At 31.7% G+C, this 20431-nt stretch overlaps 1 protein-coding gene across 18 annotated transcripts in view; it reads left to right on the top strand.

The window, feature by feature from the left end:
• LOC143240771 (tRNA (guanosine(18)-2'-O)-methyltransferase TARBP1) overlaps window positions 1-20431 on the top strand; it is a 64256-nt gene that overhangs the window by 3337 nt on the left and 40488 nt on the right. For all 18 annotated transcript variants that reach the window (XR_013021946.1, XR_013021937.1, XR_013021943.1 and 15 more), the window contains exons 2-10: window positions 5544-5607; window positions 6883-7052; window positions 7493-7545; window positions 9171-9271; window positions 10123-10255; window positions 13317-13413; window positions 15649-15970; window positions 18167-18418; window positions 19935-20029. Coding sequence is in view for 5 of the 18 variants with exons in the window: in XM_076483777.1 (XP_076339892.1) it covers window positions 5544-5607; window positions 6883-7052; window positions 7493-7545; window positions 9171-9271; window positions 10123-10255; window positions 13317-13413; window positions 15649-15970; window positions 18167-18418; window positions 19935-20029 (1287 nt within the window). In the remaining 13 variants the exon portion in view is untranslated. The remainder of the gene's footprint in view (window positions 1-5543; window positions 5608-6882; window positions 7053-7492; window positions 7546-9170; window positions 9272-10122; window positions 10256-13316; window positions 13414-15648; window positions 15971-18166; window positions 18419-19934; window positions 20030-20431) is intronic.

Here is a 20431-nt window from a genome sequence, read left to right as displayed (position 1 = left end):
AAATTTCTAAAATTGTCTTCTCTTTTCAAGAGAAGAATTAGATATCTGATTGAAGTGTTTAAGATTGTAAAAGGAATTGATATATTTGATGCATCAACATTTTTCATACTTGACAGCTAGAATTATAGAACTAGGTGACACAAATATAGATTTAGACAAGGTAGAAGCCATCTTCAGCTAAGACAGTTTTATTTTTCAAATAGGTAGGTTGACTTGTGGAATGGATTGTCTTCAAATGTTGTGGAGATGGTAAATTTGAGTGAGTTGAAAAGAAAACTTGATAGATATATGAATGATAAAGGCTGGCTTTAAACTTTTCATATTTTTAATAGTTTTAGTTTGGCTTAGAAGATGGGACAGCTGAGATGGACCAGTATGCTCCTAAACATTGTTATGCTGTTCACAGTATTCCAAGTGAGGCCTAACTGGCGATTAGTATAAAGAGATGATTATTTCTTTTTTTTCAACCTTTTATCAATAATTTAATCAGTCTACAGAATGAAACAATATTTTATATCAAAGACAAAAAACACGTGTGAGCGTGAAGTGTATACTTGCATAACCTAGGACTCTGGACAGAAACTTCCCACTGGACTCATTAATTCATTAATTGTCGTGTTATTTAAAACACATATATCTGTTCAAAACTGTCTATTGACAGAAAATTAATGTGAAGAGGATTTTGTAGTCCACTCAGTATAGAGAAAAATACAGTGGTACCTTGGTTCTCAAACTTAATCCATTCCAGAAGGCTGCTCAAAAACCGAATTAATTTTTTCTCATAAGAAATACTGTAAATTAAATTAAACCATTACAGACCTCCAAAAATTATGCATTATGAAGCATTTTAAGTAAAAATATTGCTTATTTATACCTGTATAATAATACTTACATGCATAAAGTCAACCACAAAAATTATAAACACAATAAAAAAACAATTAATGAAAATTTAACTGCACTTAAACCTGTGCTGAGGAGAGCTGATGGCATAAGTGAAAGAAAGGTGGTGAGGAACGTGGAGAGTAGGAGGGTTATTATTGTTTGGAAGGGGAGTCACCTTCCATAAAAATGTCAGGTAACTCTCCTTCTGGGGTTCTTTTTCTTTTCTGTCTCTTTGCACTGCTACAACCTGTTTGAGGCTCACTGGACCTATTTCTCACTAAAAACTTGTCTAATGAGGTTTGTTTCTGCCTGCATTTTAAAATGTTTCTGAAGCAAGACATGGCATTATCATTGAAAAGGTTTATGCTGCAGTTTGCTAAAGCTTTGTCAGGGTGAAATTTTTCCACAAAACTTTGTAACTCTTCCCATTTTCCACACATTTCCTTGATTAGTAAACTAAGAACATCCTCCCGTCCCTCCTCCTCATCTGAAAACACTTCTCAGTTGCCTTCTGTTGCTGCTCCTTCTGAAGGTCTTGGAGTTCTGCTATGGTGAGCTCAGTGTTGTGGTCTTCCACCAACTCCTCCACGTCATCACCACTCACATTCAAGCCCATACACTTGCCTCGTGAGACAACATCCTCGACAACAGGCTAGGCTCAGCCTCAAAGCCTTTAAAGTCTCTATCTGCTACTGAGCCTGGCCACAATTTCTTCCAGGCTGAGTTCATGGCCCTCAAAGACACTTCCCTCTGGGCTTTGTTTATGATCCTCAAGCAATGGAGGATATTAAAGTGATTTTTCCAGAACTCTCTGAGGGTTAACTCTGTGTCAGAGGTCACTTCAAAGCACCTTTGAAATAGTGCTTTGGTGTAGAGTTTCTTAAAGTTTGATATGACCTGCTGGTCCGTGGGCTGAATGAGAGGAGTTGTGTTAGGGGGCAAGAGCTTCACTGTAATGAAACTGTACTCCTCCACCAACCTGTTCTCCAAGCATGGTGGGTGAACAGGTGCATTGTCCATCACAAGAAGGGCCTTGAGTGACAACTGTTTTTCCTTGAGGTAATTTTTTACACTTGGGGCAAAAACCTCGTGGACCCACTCCATAAAAAATTGCCTGGTTACCCATGCTTTACTATTAGTCCTCCACATGACATTTAGTTTACTTTTCAAGACATTATTTTTCTTAAAAACCCTCAGGTTCTCAGACTGGTACACAAGCAAAGGCTTAAGTTTTGAGTCCCCACTTGTATTACTACATAACAGTAGAGTTAGCCTGTCCTTCATTGGCTTGTGTCCTAGCAGTGACTTCTCCTCCTTGGTGATGTAGGTCCTCTTTGGCATTTTCTTCCAAAAGAGGCATGTCTCATCACAGTTGAACACTAGTTTGGGAATAAAACCCTCAATTCTACATAGTCCTTAAATTCCCTAACAAATTTATCAGCAGCATCTTTGTTAGAGCTGGCACCTTCCCCATATCTCACCACACAATGTATGCCACTTCTCTTCCTAAATTTTTCAAACCACCCCTAGTAGCCCTAAAGGCATCACTTGTATCAGCACTTGTTCCAGGGGTGTTTTTCAGGAGGTCAGCATGCAACTGCTTTGCTTTCTCATGAATGATGGTCTCAGAAATGCTATCACCAGCTAACTGTTTTTCGTTTACCCAAATCAACAGCAGTTTTTCTACTTCTTCCATTGTTTTTGATTTTTGTTTTGTAAGCACTGTCACACCTTTTGCAACATCAGCTCCTTTGGTGACCTCTTTATTTTTCAGTATGGTGCAGACTGTAGACTTCACCATACCAAACTGTGTAGCAAGGTAAGACACGTGAATACCACTCTTATACTTCGCTATGAGATCTTTTTTCACCTCTATTGTGGCTCTAGCAACTTTTCTTTTTAGTTTGCTGCTTTCATTATCCTTTTTTGATCCCATGGTGGCTTATTTAATCAGAATATTTATAAAAACAACAACAACAAAGAACAATGAGAACGTTCACAGCAGATTTTAGTGGGGGCGTGGACTGATCGACAGGTGCAGGTAAAATGTTTTGGGCAAGCTTGGTGTGGGCCGAAAATGGTCGAAGGGTTGTTCAGGTCATCAATCGGGTTATTTCGGTGGTTCGGGTCACGACAGCTTGGTTCAGGGAACTGAGTTTATGTTCGACAACTGAGACATTTTTTTCTCAAACAATATGTTTGAAAACCGAATTGTTCGAGAAGGGACTTGTCAGAGACACCGAGGTACCACTGTATAAGAGAATATTGGTTGGAGCTGACCCACTGTCTGTACTTGTAGTCTTTTCGAATGTAGGTTGTCTTTGCTTTAGTCATCTTGTATTTTCTGTTGTCAACCAGTCTTTGATTTCTACCACAATGTGGTAGTAAAATGCTGAGAGTGGACCAAAGCAGGAACCTAAGAAAAGAACTCCAATCAAGTGTTTTGATCCTTTAAAGATTAACCTTTGACACTTTATGGAGCCTGGCAACTTCATGATTATATTTTATTATGTAATAAAACATTACACATATATATGTGTGTGTGATAACTAGTAAAACATGTGTAAGATAGCTAATAAAACATTACATATATGTGTGTATGATAGCTAATAACACATTACATATGTGTGTGTGTATGATAGCTGATAAAACATTACATATATGTGTGTGTATGATAGCTGATAGCTGATAAAAACATTACATGTAGGTATGGTGTGTGTGTGTATATGATAGCTAATAAAACATTTCATATACATATATGTGTGTGTGTATGATAGCTAATAAAACATTACATATATATACATTACATATGTGTAACACACATAAACACACACACACACGATAGCTGATGGCCATAAATCCTAAAACATTACATATATATACACACACACACACACAATGAACATAATGAACATAAAGAAAAATATGCATTTTTTGTTGTTAGACTCAACCACTTATTTGAGTAGAGCTTCGAAAGATTAAAATAAGAAAAGGGAAAATAAAAATAAAAACGTTTTTAGCATTTAATAGGGAAAATGTGAACACTATGAAATTAACATAAATACTAGCTGGTCAAAAGTTTAAGACCATACCAAACAGAAGTCCTAAACAGGGTAGGAAATGCCCAACAAGAGGTCTCCGTAGTGAGTTGCATGGCTGTCATTGTGAATAACTTCAAAAATTCACTTTGGCATGGTGGATATAAGTGTTTGTAGAAGGCTGGCTGGAATGTTATTCCAAGTGGTAAAGATGGCTTCATGAAGATCGTGCACTGTTTGGAATTGATGTCCGTTTCAATAGACTTCCCTTGCCATCTACCCCCAAACATTTTCAGTGGGGTTCAGTTCGGGCAAACACGCTGGATGGTCCAAAAGAATCACGTTATTCCTCATGAAACAGTCCTTTGTCCTGTAGGCATTGTGGATTGCAGTGTTGTCCTGCTGAAAGATCCAGTTGGCCAATGTAGCCAGCCGCTGTTTGACACCCCTGTATAACCTGAAGCTCCATTGTTCCATGGAAGGAGAAAGCACCCAAGATTATAATGGAATTTCCTCCACTGTTTCGTGTAGGAAATGTCTCTGGTGGGATATTCTTATTGTGCCAGTAACGTGAAGCCATTTGGACCATCCAGGTTAATTTTTTCTCATCAGAGAACAAAACCTTTATCCACTTTTCTACGTCCTATATTTGGTGCATCTCAGCAAAGTTTAACCAAGCTGTTTCGTGGTGTGGAAGGAGGCGTGTCGTTTGAAGACATTTACGGTTTTTAAAGCCTTTCTCTCGTAGATGCCATCTTATTGTTCTTGAGCTGCATTCTGTGTCTGTAAGGGCCTTAATCTGGTTCGACAATTGGCTGGTGTCTTGCCAGATAACCCATCAAATCCTTCTGCTTAACACCGGTGAAATTTTTTTGGGCCAACCACTTGAAATTCTTGTTCCGTATCCCTCAGGGTCTTTTAAGAAATTTGCAACAGCAGTTTTACTTTGCCCAATCTTACCAGCGTTGGAACATTGAGAGAGACATTGCTTTTGCAAATTCTGCCACGTTCATACTCTGTCAACTTTTTAGCCTTTGCCATGTTTTTACCCAATGTAACACAGGAGATGTGAGTGGGAGATGTTGACAACACTAATGCTTGAACACAAATGACTAAATTTCGTTATGCGTTTACCAATTAACACTTCGTTTCAGTATGGTCTTAAACATTTGACCAACTAGTATTTAGGCTAATTTCTTAGTGTTCACATTTTCCCTATTAAATACTAAAAATGTTTTTTATTTTTATTTTTCCTTTTTTTATTTTCATCTTTCGAAGCTCTAATCAAATAAGTGGTTGAGTTTAACAATGCAAAATACATATTTTTTCTTTATGTTCATTGGTCTTAAGATTTTGGCCAGCAGTGTGTACATGTGTGTGTGTGTATGTGTGTGATAGCTAATAAAACATCGCATATATATGTGTGTATGTTCTCTAATAAAATATATGTGTGTGTGTGATAGCTAATAAAACATTACATATATAAATGTATGTGTGATAGTTAAGAGCTTTAGCACTATGTGCCATTGAAAATTTAGAAGTATATTAATAAACCTATTTGTAAAAAGGTTTTAAAACATCTAGCAATGAATTAAATTTTCTTTCCTTTTTGATTTATTTTAGGTTCATGTCATTAAACCTGTTCTTTATAAACTAGACTGTCTTGTTGGAGCTTCTGTATTTACTGGTAAGTTCTTTTTAGTGTGAGGTTCAGTCCAGCTTATCACTGCTGGGACAGAAACTTTCTTGTAAATTTACTATAAACATAGTTTCTGAAACTACGTTCCTCACTTGTATACATAGTTTTAATAATCTATTTTATTTTCATTCAGTCTAATGACGTATGATAAAAGTATGCTATAGGTAAGAAATATCTCAGTAGTTGACCAACACTTGCAGGAATGATTTTATTTTGATTGGGACCAATATGTTTCAAACTGAGAAACTTAGTATTACAGGCTTTAGCAAACATATTGATTGTGAGTCAAACATGTTGTTAAATTTTGCAACTTCTGTTGATGTAATCAAAGTATAAAGGTGAGTATCTTAACACTGTTTTTTTATATAGTTGTTTCTTCTATGTGCTTTACTTAATAAGTAACAAAATAATGAAAACAGTTTTAAGAGAAAAAATTTAATCATTGTTTCTGTTTGGTGATCTCTACCAGACTGGCAGACGAGATGGATTATTTAATTGATTGTGTGTGAGAACTAATTACATTTATAAGCACCTTGTAAAATAATCAGTTTATCAGAATTAGTTTCTCTAGTCATTAATACTTTTCTTTAGTCTAACAATTGACTGAGTTTGTTAACGTGACTACCACAAAAATATTATTTTAACAATTGAATAACTGAGTTTGTTAACTTGAGTGCCACAAAATTAATGAGGAGCTATTCAAAATTAGTTGTTCTGGTTACTCCAACTTTTGATTGATCAAAATTGTGATGAAATTGATTGCCACAAAAATGTTCATGTAATTAAAATTAGATATTCTGATTATTCCATCTAAGTAATCATATGTTTTCCTTGTGTAAGAAGAGATATATAATGGGTGGGTTCAGGGGATGCCTTGTGATTCTAGGGTCTTAGATTAGGTTCCTATCGCCACTAAACTTTCTCTTTCTTTAGGCAAAACTACTAATTCCATTTATCACTATTGCTAATTTTCAACTGCTGACTGAAAAAAAGGCACCTGGCTGGCAGCACTTGCTGTCAGTTCTGAAGCTACATGAATGTTAAGTTTGAATTTAGTTTTTGTAGATGGTGTTATGTTTCCTTTTTATGATGGCAAAATGTTATGTAACCTATCTTGGATCTAAAGAAGACTCCAGAGGGTACATACCCTTCTTTTCATTTTTTCTAAAAATTAATAACTGTTTTTTTAATGTTGTCAAGTAAGTGATTTTAAATTTAAATATTTTTGGCTCTTTTAATTTGTAATTTTTATCTTTCTTCTAGACTTCTTAAGAGAAAATGGTGATTTACCTCTACTACATACGTCATGGGTACTTCTGACACTCAAGAGAATGTTTCTGCATGAAAATAAGTTTATAGTGAAGTGGGCCATCTACTATACTCTTGACATGGATATTAAAGACTTCCCACTTTTTGAGCAGCACATGGAACATGTAAGTTAACTTTACCTAATTGATTATTTGTTCACTTAATGTGAGTAGCAATAAAAGGTTAGGTGAAACAAAATTATGAACTAAAGTTAATGAAAACAACTTAGTTTATTCTTGATGATGAGAAACCCATTTGAAATAAAATTGTATCTCAGAACGGCTGGTATGGGTATTAACACTTATTGATAAGGAGAGAACAACGTTTTGACCTTTCTTGGTCACCTACCAGCTGTTCTGAGATACAACTTAGTTTACTCTCCTTACTTGTTTAAAATCTAAATACTTCATATACTCAACATCGAGTTTGTAATAGAAGGTGTATTTAGATATTGTTACTTACACTAGTAGTACAGAGAATACTTAGACAAAGATTTCATAAGTTATACTTGCTATTTATTGAAAAATATTTTTTTGCTAATACTTTTCTTATAAAATCTTTACAGTTTGTGTACCAGCATCTTCTCTACATACTGAACGACAACTCTTTGTATGGAAGGTAATAAAACAATGAATTTTATGTGATTGGAGATTAAACTTTTCTAAGTATCCAACATACTTGGGTTAAAGTGAAAAGTTCACATGTTTGAGAAGGTAGCTGTTTTTAAAGTGTAAAGTTGACATTTGAGTTGGAAGCTGTTGTTAAGGTATAAAGATGACATGTTTGAGTTAGAAGCTGTTGGTAAGGTGTCAAGTTGACGTATTGGAGTCAGATGCTGTTGTTAAGGTGTAAAGTTAATGTATTTTGGTCAAGCTGTTGTTAAGGTATAAAGTTGATGCATTTGAGTGAGATACAGTTCATTACTTATATAATGAGGATAGAAAACATTAATTCATTATTGCTAAAAAAAAGTTCAAAGTTTTGATAAAGCAAACACTTTTAATTTTGAATCTCAAATACAAATATTTATAATAAAGTATGCTACCATAGTTATTGGTCAAACATAATGGAAGTTGTTCAATATTACAAGATTTTCTGGACAGATGTCACAAACTACCTTGCATCAGTTTCTTAAAAAAAAGGTTTCTTCTGAATATCAGTGTCCATGTATTATGCAGGCTGTGTAGAATGTTTTTCAAGATTTATTATTTAAGATTGACCTTGTTATGTTTTAAAATGCCTTCCAATAGGATTTTTAATGTTTAGTACATGTCTATGGGTATGAGGAGTACAATCAGTAAAGGAAACTTGTTCCAACAGCACCTGAAACAATGCTCTTAAAATTGTAATTAATATTTAGTGATAGAAACAGTTGTTCCAACAGCACCTGAAACAATCTTCCTAAAAATAGTAATTAGTCTTTAGTGATAGAAACAGTTGTTCCAACAGCACCTGAAACAATGTTCGCAAAAATTGTAATTAGTGTTTAGTGATAGAAATTGCTGTACCAATAGCACCAGAAACAATGTACTTAAGTTTGTAATTAGTCTTTAGTGATATGAACAGTTGTTCCAACAGCACCTGAAACAGTGTTCTTATAATTGTAATTAGTATTTAGTGATGGAAACAGTTGTTCCAACATCACCTGAAACAATGTTCTTAAAAACTGTAATTAGTTTACATATTTTCCATTTTACAAAAGAGTAAAAAAAAGCATTATAGTATTGTATATTGTTGCTGTTTGCAATATCTGTTTACCATATATCTGTGTATTTATGCATATGTATATATATATATATAAAAGAAAATTATCATTTTTTTTATAATATTGTGACTATAGCATTATAGATGTGGTATGAAGTGACCATAGAACATTACGGATATGGTATAAAGTGACTATAAAGTAACCAAGGAACATTATATATGCATTTAAAGTGTAGAGCATTACTTATGTGTTATAGTGTTTATAGAATCGTATTAATGGTATAAAGTAACCACAGACCATTACATGTGTTGTAATGTTTACAGAACATGATTGATGGTATAAAGTGACTATAGAGCATTATATGTGTGTTGTAAAGTGTGTATAAAACAGTATAATAGTTACAAAAGAACCATAGTGCATGACAAGTGTTATAAAATGACTATACATGATTTGGACATTTTGACTGTCTAACTTGAATAAAGTTTATGTTTTTTATATACTTAACTTATATACTCTTACAATTTATTTATATTGATAGATCAGAAAATGATATCTTTGGGAAAAACCTTTCCATCAATAGCTTATGTGACATCTTCTTCATGAACTGTTATCACTGTCTTTCACATTCTCAAAGGATAAGTATGTTTCAGTAGATAAATGCACTAGATTTTTAAACATTTATTGTTATATCTTGGTAATTAACATTATCAATCATATTAAAATAAATATTAAAGATTAGCATATAACAAAAAATGAGGGAATGTATTGACTATTACGTATCTTCTATTAAAAGAAAGTATGTTATATTAAATAGTAATTTCTATAACTTGTGATAGTAGTCCTTGACTTACCAGGTAAAAGAAATGAACTACTTTCAAAGTTAATGTTAAAATGTCTTGGTAAAGAAGTATTGAATAGTGAAGGACTAAATACATCATTAAAAAGAGATTCTTTGAATTATTTATTAAATGATAGTTAGTTAATTCACTGAATAGATGCTTTCAAGTAGGCTTAGCACTATAAAACAAGAAACAGAATTATTGAATAGATATTTGTAAGTAGGCGTAGCACTGTAAAGCAAATACCAGAATTACAGAATTAGATATTTGTAAATAGGCTTATCATTAAAGTAAGTACCATAATCACTGAATAATAATGCAAGAAAATGCAACTGGGACAACAAAATAGAGTTTATTACAATAAGTAAGGTAAAATTGTTGGGGAGTAGAATATGTCTAATGTTTGAGCAAGATCTTGATGTCATATTAAAAAACTGTTGTCAGATAAAATAAAATGGTATTAAGTGGGTAACTAACATGTAAGTAACTTAGGGTGAATTCTTATTTGTTTGCTTTGAAATGTTTTTTAATAAGTTTTAGCTTTTGTGTAGAGTAATGTTAAGATAGCAGTTTTTTTTCTTCTCATTCTACATGTGAAATAAACCATTTTGTAAAGGATAATATTTATCATTTTTTACTTTTATTTGGTAGCATTTTTTAGTGGTATAATTACATGGCTTTCCAAACAATCGTGGAGTGGAATAGCTCTTTTCAATGTTATGCAGGCTATCTCTAATGTACCAAGAATGAATGTTTTGGATGGAGCTGGATTGGATAATTTAAGGTATGTATATGGAAAGTCTATTCTTGATATAATATGGTATAATCATGTAAACAGATTTATTTCCAAGTATTAGATGAGTTCACTTAATGATAACAAGATTATACAAAATATATTATAATCATCTTAATTAAGAAAGTATGTGTTAATACACAATAAATATAAACCTCTGTTTATTGTGTATTATAACAAATATTTAAAAATAAACCTTTTTTTTAATTCCTAGAACTTTCAGAAAGCTTAAATTTGAAAACATTTGACAAAAATAAACACTTATATTTCCTTTAATAAATCTTGATTGAAAAAAAAACTAGTTTCCCTATAAAAACCAAAAGCCTGAAAGGAGAAGGTCTACTGTTAATAGGATAATAACCCTTTTGGCATGGTTGGCGACTGCAGTTGACTTGAAGGCTCAGCGAGGCAACAACCTTCCTTTATTCCTGTTATTCTTATGTATTGAATTTAACATATATAGTATTGGGTACAATCACTGAATATTTCAGGGACTTTTGCTGAGTTATTGCCGAGATATCATGCTTTTAGTACTGATACCGTAATTAGTTGAAGTATCAAACATATATATTCAGCGCCATGCCAAACATTAAAATTTGTTATTCAGTGCCGAAAGGGTTAACAATATGTTTCTCTAATACATCCATATATCTTTAGCTGTGTTATAATGGTCCATAGAATGACTCTGAGTTTGTCTTTATTTTCAAATACAAATATTTAGCTCATAGTTCTTTCATCTGTTGAAAAACTTAATTTAATTACAGTTTTGGTCTTTGGAGGTCAGACTCTTTCAGTTGATGTATTTGACAGCCCAAGGTTCCACAGATTAATTTTCTCTAATTCAGTCTAAAAGAATTTCAGCTTAAGGGTAGGTTGGTAGACATCCTGATAAATAATAAAATTGAGTCCAGTATATCAACATCTCATGCTTGTTATTGCTGGCACACAAAAATATTGCTAATAAAAAGGAAAAAAATGTTTCATAGATTACTTTAATCCTGCTTAAATGAAGTTCAAGTGCAGTGGCTACTGAGAATTCTCTCTTGTTGTAATAAATAATTTATTCATTTCACATGAAAAACCATTGGGAAACATTAACTAAAGATTGAATGACTGAGAACTGTTGGCACTGTTTTTATAAAGATACGTTCATTTTAAATCACAAACATTTATTATTCTGCTTAGTAATATTTTTGGATAAAATAATTTTTCCATATTTTCCATTGAACATTACAAACATCTGTGCATCAATTTAGTTTCACCAGGTAAGTGGCAACATATTCTAAAGACTTTACAAATTCTTGCTTCATGTAAATTTCTCAGAAAATTTAATATTTCAAAGACCATCAGTGTTTAGTACAACTGGAAGTATAATAAGAGAAGAAGATATTCAGATGGTTGGATAGTCTCATTCAAAAAATTCTAAACATCATATCACTTGAAAATATCTATAGAAATAAAAACAGAAATGTACAATAAGTTTGGAGTTCCTATCAGCAATATCAGTGCTTTAATGTGGTTGTTAGAAAATGATCTGCAGGAAAAAAAGAATATTTTTGGTTTAAAGATGATCAGTTGTTTGAACTTTGCAAAGGACAAAAAAAAGGATAATGTGTTATGAAGTGATGAAACAAAAATTGCACTTTTTTGAGTCTAGGAGATCTTACATAAGAAGTTGTGATCAGAAGATTTCGTGGAAATCATGAAACAAAGTGGTATTATCAGAAGTTAATAATATTATGAATTATTTTTATTTGAAAGGGGTTCTAAAAAGGTAATACTTAACTGCTTAAAATCCAAATGAGAAAAAGCATTAGCCAGTTAAGTCAAAAGATAATATTTCTATTGTTTTGCTAAAACTGTTTGCAATTCATGATTATACAGGGTCAGTATGCCATATAAAAAAGTGTTTTCTTATAGCAAAGCCACATTAGGCTATCTGCTGAGCCCACCGAGGAGAATTGAACCCCTGATTTTAGCGTTGTAAATTCGCAGACATGCCGCTGTAGTAGCGGGGGGCATATTAAAATGATTTTGAGTAATGTCACATCAGTAAGTCATATGACACCCACAGCCAATATAAAGTTATAGTGGAACAGCATGTATCAGAATCATTGTATAGCCTTTTAGATGTTAAATTTATGTATGGGTTTATAAAGAACAGAAAAATGGTTTCTCAGATAATATTCTGGAATGAAATATTTTTCTTAGCTCTGCCAAGATTTAGGCTCAGATGTTCAATCAATATCGCTATATCTTGTGATACACCATAGTTCATTGAACATTTCACTAGGACCTACAAAATGTTAGATTTTTGTATTTGCTTCAGGTTTTCTTGTTCAGATACTTTGGTTGATTTGTAATTTGTCATATGCCAACACATTTTTGTGGGATCATTAGTCACATATTAGTAATGTAGTTGTAGGACCATTAGTCACGTGTTAGTAATGTTATAGGGCCATTAGTGACATATTAGTAATGTTTTTGTACAACCATTAATGACACATTAGTAATGTTTTTGTAGGACCATTAGTGACACATTAGTAATGTTTTTGTAGGACTGTTGGTCACATATCAGTAATGTTGTCATACAACCATTAGTTACACATCAGTAATGTTGTTGTACAACCATTAGTGACTCATTAGTAATGTTGTTGGACCATTAGTGACACATTAGTAGTGTTGTTGTAAGACTATTAGTGACACATTAGTAGTGTTGTTGTAAGACTGTTAGTGACACATTAGTAATGTTGTTGTACGACCATTAGTTATACATTAGTAATATTGTTGTAGGACCATAAGTTACACATTAGTAATATTGTTGTGGGGCTGTTATCACTTTCCTTTACACTGTACTCTCTTATCAATTAGCTACTTTGTTTTGTTTCTTTATTTTGTGTTAATATTAAATTATTTGTGTAAGGTTCATACAACTGTTTTAACACTGTGCTGCTACTATTTGTTTTTATAGAAAGTGTAGGTATATTTCAAGACTTACTGTTATAGTAAATCAATTGTTCGTGTAAAGAAAAATAATAGACTTATTTTTCAGGGAACTCTTATTGAGTGCCTTAAGGACACACGAACATTTAATAAGAGGAGCTATACAATGTTATTTCTTAAAAACTGCTCTGAAGTTAATTGATTCTGTAAGTATATTTCTTTCTTTTCCTTTTCTAATACAAAACATTTTTTGATAAAACCTTTATGTACATAAATTTTGAAACCACAAGTACTTTTGTATAATAATGCCTGTATATCTAAATACATAAATGACAAATTGAAAAGTTGTATGGGGTGCAAGCCTACCAATGTTTGACTGGATAATATAAGATTTTGTCAACCATTCTGTTCTCCAATAGTGAGAGTCGGTGTTCTTCTAACTGGAACAACAAGAAAATTGGATGGAAAGATTTGAACATTCTTGTTATGATTCCCCACCAGAACAAACTCTGATTAAAAACAATTTTATCAAATAATACTTTAATCAGAAATGGTAATTCTTTATTTAGTACTTGTAAGCTTTTAGGAAAAAGTTTGTTTCACACAAAATAATTAGACGTGTTAGTAATATATTTGTACTCTAGATATGTCCGTGAACTGACAACATCAGTCTGGCTTCAACTCTGACATGTTTGAGTGCAAATGGTAATTTTGATATAAATGATAACAAATAGTGATCTTTATACGAATGATAATAAATGGTGGTGTTCGTACGATTGATAATAAATGGTGATCTTTGTACGATTGATAATAAATGGTGGTGTTCATACGATTGATAATAAATGGTGATCTTTGTACGATTGATAATAAATGGTGATCTTTGTACGATTGATAATAAATGGTGATCTTTATATGAATGATAATAAATGGTGATCTTGGTACAATTGATAATAAATGGTTGTCTTTATTTGAATGATAATAAATGGTGATCTTCGTACGATTGATAATAAATGGTTGTTTTTATTTGAATGATAATAAATGGTGATCTTTATATGAATGATAATAAATGGTGATCTTCGTACGATTGATAATAAATGGTGATCTTCGTACGATTGATAATAAATGGTTGTCTTTATATGAGTGATAATAAATGGTTGTCTTTATATGAATGATAATAAATGGTGATCTTTATATGAATGATAATAAATGGTGGTCTTTATATGAATTATGATAAATGGTGATCTTCATATAAATGATAACGAATGGTGGTTTTTGTATGAATGATAACGAATGGTGGTCTTTGTATGAATGATAACAAATGGTGATATTCATATAAATGATAAAATAATTTTGTGTGTTGTATCTTGCATTTTTATAACTTTTAGGACTTCTTTAGTTTTGTTTAGTATTATCCATCTGCCCTATTCTTTGAATTCTTGCTAAATCAGCAGTGTGGGGTAATAAGAATAGTTCATAACTTAGACATAAAGAACATAATACCACAATGGTATTGCGTAAAAAGTCATGCCTTATGCACTTCGACCATAACACATGCACGTAGGATTAAATGTTTGGAAACAGTTTTAAACATATAAGGCCCAGTATGGCCAGGTGGTTAGGTCGCTTGATTCGTAATCTGAGGGTCATGTGTTCAAATCTCCTTTACAGCAAACATGCACTCTTTTTCAGCCATGATGACATTGTAACGTTACATCCAATCCTTCTATTTGTTTGTAAAAGTGTAGCTTAAGAGTTGACAGTGTGTGGTGTTAACTAGTTGCCTTTCCTCTAGCCTTACACTGCTAAATTAGGGATAGCTAGTACAGACAACCCTCATCTAACTTTGCACAAAATTCAAAAACAAACAATCTTATACATGTAAATTATGAATACCAAGTTCCTCAGAACAAGACAATCATGTTATGATCCATGTGACTTTTGTTGATTTAATAAATTATCTTTTCACATGGAAAAATTATGTATGATTTTCATGAGCGAAGGACATGTTTCAGTTTTAGAATTGAATAACCGTGTTTCCTACATGCTCAGTTGCTTCTAATTTGACCCTCAAGCTTTCTACTAGTGTTATTTTCAACTTATAATGTGACTATAAAAATAGGCCTGTTGTAACCTTTTAGGTAGTAGTTATAACTATATGATTTTGTTGCTATCAAATGGTAGTGGGTGGTTGTCACAATTGCTCTTTTTTGAGATCTCTATCTTGTTCTTTATTATATTATAATAGTAATTTTATTCATATGATTCTCCTTGAATGAAATATTAAATTTAGACCTTCTAATAAATATTTTAATCTGTAAGGGAAGATGGTTTTAAAGTAAACAGATATATGGTTTTCCTTCTTGAGTTTTTTTTTCCACTTATGCTGCTATAATTAATGTTCATGTAGTTTTTTTTTTAGAATTATTGTTCTATTTGTTTAGAATTCTGTGACCTATCAACAACTCTCCAAATTTCTTGCTATCTTGAGAATCAATGAGTGCTTAAAAAGAGGTTCTGCTCAGTGGAATGAAGTTGTGATATGGATAAGAAAAACGTATTTTAATACTGAGGATGAAAAGTATCCTTTCTCACAACCTGGACATCAAGAGAATCTGTTTGTATCAGATCTCTTACATCAAGAGAATCAGTGTTTATCACAACTTGGACATGAACAGAGTAAATCTTTATCCCAACTTGGATGTCAAGATGCTGTCAGATTTGTCAGGGAGTTTGTGTATCATCACCTGTTGAACCAGAATACAGGTAGATACTTTAATGATGCTCTTTGCTATTAGAGGTAAACTTTGTTCACAGAAAAACTTGAGTTGTTAATGAGATAACTTTCATAAAAAGTTTCGAGTTGCTGCTATCGAATGTAAGCTTTATTGTAAGAAAAGTAATTTGCAACAAAGAAGTAAAACTTAGATTCAGAAAATTAACTGATATTTTTTTAAAAACTGGAAATGATGTTTTTGTTAAACAACAATTTGAATAGTTTATGTGAGTCTGATATTTACATAAAATTGTAGATTATATTTATTTGACTAAATATAAGTGGCATTTGGTATTGGTGTAATAAACTGAAAAGTGTAATAGACTGTTGTTAAACAAAGTTACATAATAGACTACCTTTGCTGTGCCCTGTATGAGTTTCAAAACCTGGTATTTAATGTGATAAGTCTTCAAGCTTACTGCTGAGCCACTAGGAACATTGCTGTGTGATGGGAAGGAAAAAGATGTTAAATACATATTTAGAAGTGGCAAATCTGTTATGTATTATTCAGATTTAGTGAAGGTTGATTTAAAGTATTTTAATCCAAATTTCTTAAATATTAATTAAAATAGTACTGAAAAAAATTATTTGTTAACTTGTGTCTTTAGCATTGTTTTTGAACCACAACTGTGACAAAATTTCAAGCTCTGGCACATTTTTACCAACTTGGTATACAGCATAGAGGGGGATGCTAATATGAATATTAATATGAAAACTGTTCATAAGCCAACATATAGACAAGTAGTAAAAAGTACAAGTATTTAAAACAGTTATGTTGTAAATTACTCTTGAAAATGATGCAGATGGTGTCGAAACTTGTAGGTTGGGTATTAAGTAGAAGCTGTTGGTGGCTTTAATAAGGTTCTTTAATTGGCTAAATATTAAACTTTGTGTTTTATTTATTTATTATATTCAATTAATCAAAATTAGTACCAATCAGAAATGCTTATTTTGGTGAATTGATTTTTTGTGTGAATCCTGACACTAATTTGTTAAGCTGGACAAACATGAATAAATGTGAAATGATGATGACAGATGTTGGTTACAGTGATGAAAACTGGAATAATCAATGGCATTTATAAGTTAAAACATTGGTCTTGATTTGTTGACTGTTTTTGTCACACTAACAAGTTTTATCATAAATTAGTAAATTACTTAAAATTATCCTAATCAGTTGACCCTTTCACAGTGGGCTCGATATAATATACAAGAGTTCGTCTACACGTTTGAATATATTAAGGTTTTGCACTATAACCGCTTGAACTAGTAGTTCCACAAAATTTTGAATTCAGATGTAATGAAATGACCTTTAATCTGTGACCCATTGTGAAAGGGTTAATCATATTTTTTGTCTGATTCTATGTAGGGGATGTGCAGAAGGCTTGTGGCATGCATTATAAAAAAAGTGCACTTGTAGAGGGCAGGACAAAATGAGAAAAATTAATCTTGTTAGTTGAGGGAAGTTCCTATCAGAAATACATTTTCAGTATAGGAGAGTTATAATTTTTTAACAAAGTTGCCAGTTTTATTCCAACTTCAGTACTGTGTCTAGTCTATTGTTGTATTTTAAGACTAGTAACATAGGTAAGTTAGTATGAAGAATTATACACAGGCTTTTTCCATGTATGCTTTTGACCCTCCTACAGTATTGGTAACAATGGACTGAGCAACAAAAATTTGTTTATCAGTGGAAAAGAGCAATTAAAGTAACTGAATAAGGTGCAGTATATTGTCGACCAATGAAATCTCTGATAAGAGGGCTAAAAGTTCACAAATAATGTAAAGTATTTGAACACGAAAAGTCCATGGATAATTCTGCATGTCTTGTTTCTTTCAGTCTACTTGTAACAAATCACAGCATGCTCTTCTATCTATTAGATCCCTTAATTTATAATTTTATGTAGATACGATGTGGCCATGAGCATGGTTTAACTTTGAGATTACCAATCTTAATAGACTAGATAACAGTTTTATTTTCTTTTACTTGAGTGTATAAAAAGACATCAATTCATATATATATATATTTTACAATTATTTCTGTTTTGTATCATAAAATCTTATCTCGTGTTCACAGCATAGAAATTTTAATCCTTTCTGTGTGACACATGTGACATGATTAAACTCCTATTTATTTCACTCAACATTAATATTATTTAATATAGATTTGTTGGATTTTTTCACTTTAGAGTCTCTGTCATCTACTTATAAAGTGGAGTGTGAAGAGTTCTCCAGAGTTATACTCCTGTTTGCTGATGCTGGACTGATAAGAAATGAGAAGGGTTCTTATGTAACATGGCACCAGATATTGAAACCTGTTGTAGAAATTTTGTCTGAAGCAAATTCTCGAGTCTACCTAAATCAAACTTTATATTATAAAGCAGTCTTACTTCTGGTGGAACTTATTTTGCATGCTGAAGCTCTCATAGAAGAAGACCTTGGTAAGAATTGAAGTATTTCTGAGGATGGAAACACTGATGAAAATAAAATAATGTTGGGTGTAGGTTATGAATCATTCTTTATGCCTAAGTTTGTGTTAGTGATTATATTATTCAAATTGTTTTTGTTTTTCTGTACATAGATTTTTGTTTACCATTTAAACTTCTTTGAATGTACAAACATTTGAAAGGTCTGAAAAGGGTTTTAATGGTTTTTATTTAACTTTATTACATCCTTTGATTTTTTACAAAATGCCATTACAATTTAGTGGCAGTTTGTGATAGAGGCAATAAAAGATACAGTGTACCAGGATATTAAAAAATGTAGATATGAAGGTTTTTTAGGTTACTTAAGTGTAATATACAAACTGTAAAATACACAAATGTATTTTTATTCTTTGCATGAATCTTGTAATCTTGGCTTGTTCTAGTCGGATAATATCATCAACTCACACATCTTGAGAGTACAAATACTTTTGTAACACATCTAATTTGTTGTGTAGATTTTGCTAAAAGCTTGTCACATTTTATGTACCTACATGTAAATTTGAAATTATAGTCAATATTACCTCTTCAATACAAACTTCTTGTTCAATGTTATATTGAAATTTTCTGAAACTTTTGGTGATACATATTAGTTAAAATAGATTTTATGTACAAGTTGTCACCATTCTTTGCTTATAACATAAAAAAATGAACTTGCAATTAGAACTTTGTATAGAAGTACTGTATGACAGTTTAAGTCTTTAGAAATGGGTATCAAAGTACATGATTTTATCTTATTTGGGTTTACACATATTTTTCTTATTGAATTTCTTTAAAGTAGAAGATGTTATATTGTCTTTTGAAATTAATACAGTTTTTATGTTTCAACTCAACTAATTTTATTGAGTTTTCATATCTTTATTAATAAACAAGAAGTTGGACTATAGTAGATGTTTAAAATATGGTCTAATTCTTGAACTCTGTAAAACTGATCTGCCCATCATTACCAGATTAGGATCGTTTTGACAGATGCCAGCAGCCAGTTATTTTGGTATCAGTCGAAACGATCCTTGAAGAAGTATTCAGTATTAAGAATAATTTTTTTTGTTTGTACTAGAAACTAATTATTGTTATAGGCCTAACATTAATGTCAAAAAGCTCACTAGATTGTACAATTTTTATTTTCCAAGTTCTTACACAGACTAACAAGTTATTGTTCTATTAGGCATAAGACAACTATAACAAATAGCACAATAATGCTCTTCTTTTTTCTGTGTTACTTTTACTTAATCCATTACAAATTTTAAATTAGAGGTTTTGAAAGTAGTATTTTAAATGTCTGTTAAGGAGAAGTTTTTGTTTAATACTTTGTGGTAGACATGTTGACAGAAAAAGTGTAGAGAATGTGAAAAGAAGAAAAAAAACATTTATAATCTGGTTCATTTATTATCAATAATATTACACCTTTAACTTTTCATTTTCATTGTTATAAAAGAACAAATAATGTTGAAGAATGTTTTTTTTTATTTAACAGATGAAGTTACAATGCAAATTGTAGAAGAAATAACTCCTGTCATGAGTGCAACTGCTGAATACCTTGTAAAACAAATGTGTAAAAGTCCATCAAGTGTAAGCATCTTTATGCATGTGTGTGTCTCTTTGTATATTATAAACAAGACATTATAAAGTTGTATAGAATATTTTAAAACTATTTGTTATTTAAAACAAAGAAAATGCACATGTATAAAATCATGACAAAAGATTTGAAATAGTGTACACTTATAATGTTAACCTGCTGTTATCCATGGTGGCCAGGTTTACAACAAACAAATAACATTCATAGAGTAAAAAAAGGTTCAGAGCAATGTAGTCTTACAGTGTTAACAAAATGCATGTAGAAATGTATTAAGAAGGCAAGTGTTTGTTTTGTTTCTGTTTATAGATTTATACACACAAATAAATATTAACTGTATGTGGACAATATTTGTATTGTCTTTGTTTTTATAATGAAGATACTAAAATATAGTACAT

This window comes from Tachypleus tridentatus, chromosome 13 (genome assembly GCF_004210375.1).
Source record: "Tachypleus tridentatus isolate NWPU-2018 chromosome 13, ASM421037v1, whole genome shotgun sequence".
NCBI classification, from domain to species: domain Eukaryota; kingdom Metazoa; phylum Arthropoda; class Merostomata; order Xiphosura; family Limulidae; genus Tachypleus; species Tachypleus tridentatus.
Note: the sequence above shows the minus strand (reverse complement) of the source record. Positions and strands in the feature narration are given on the sequence as shown.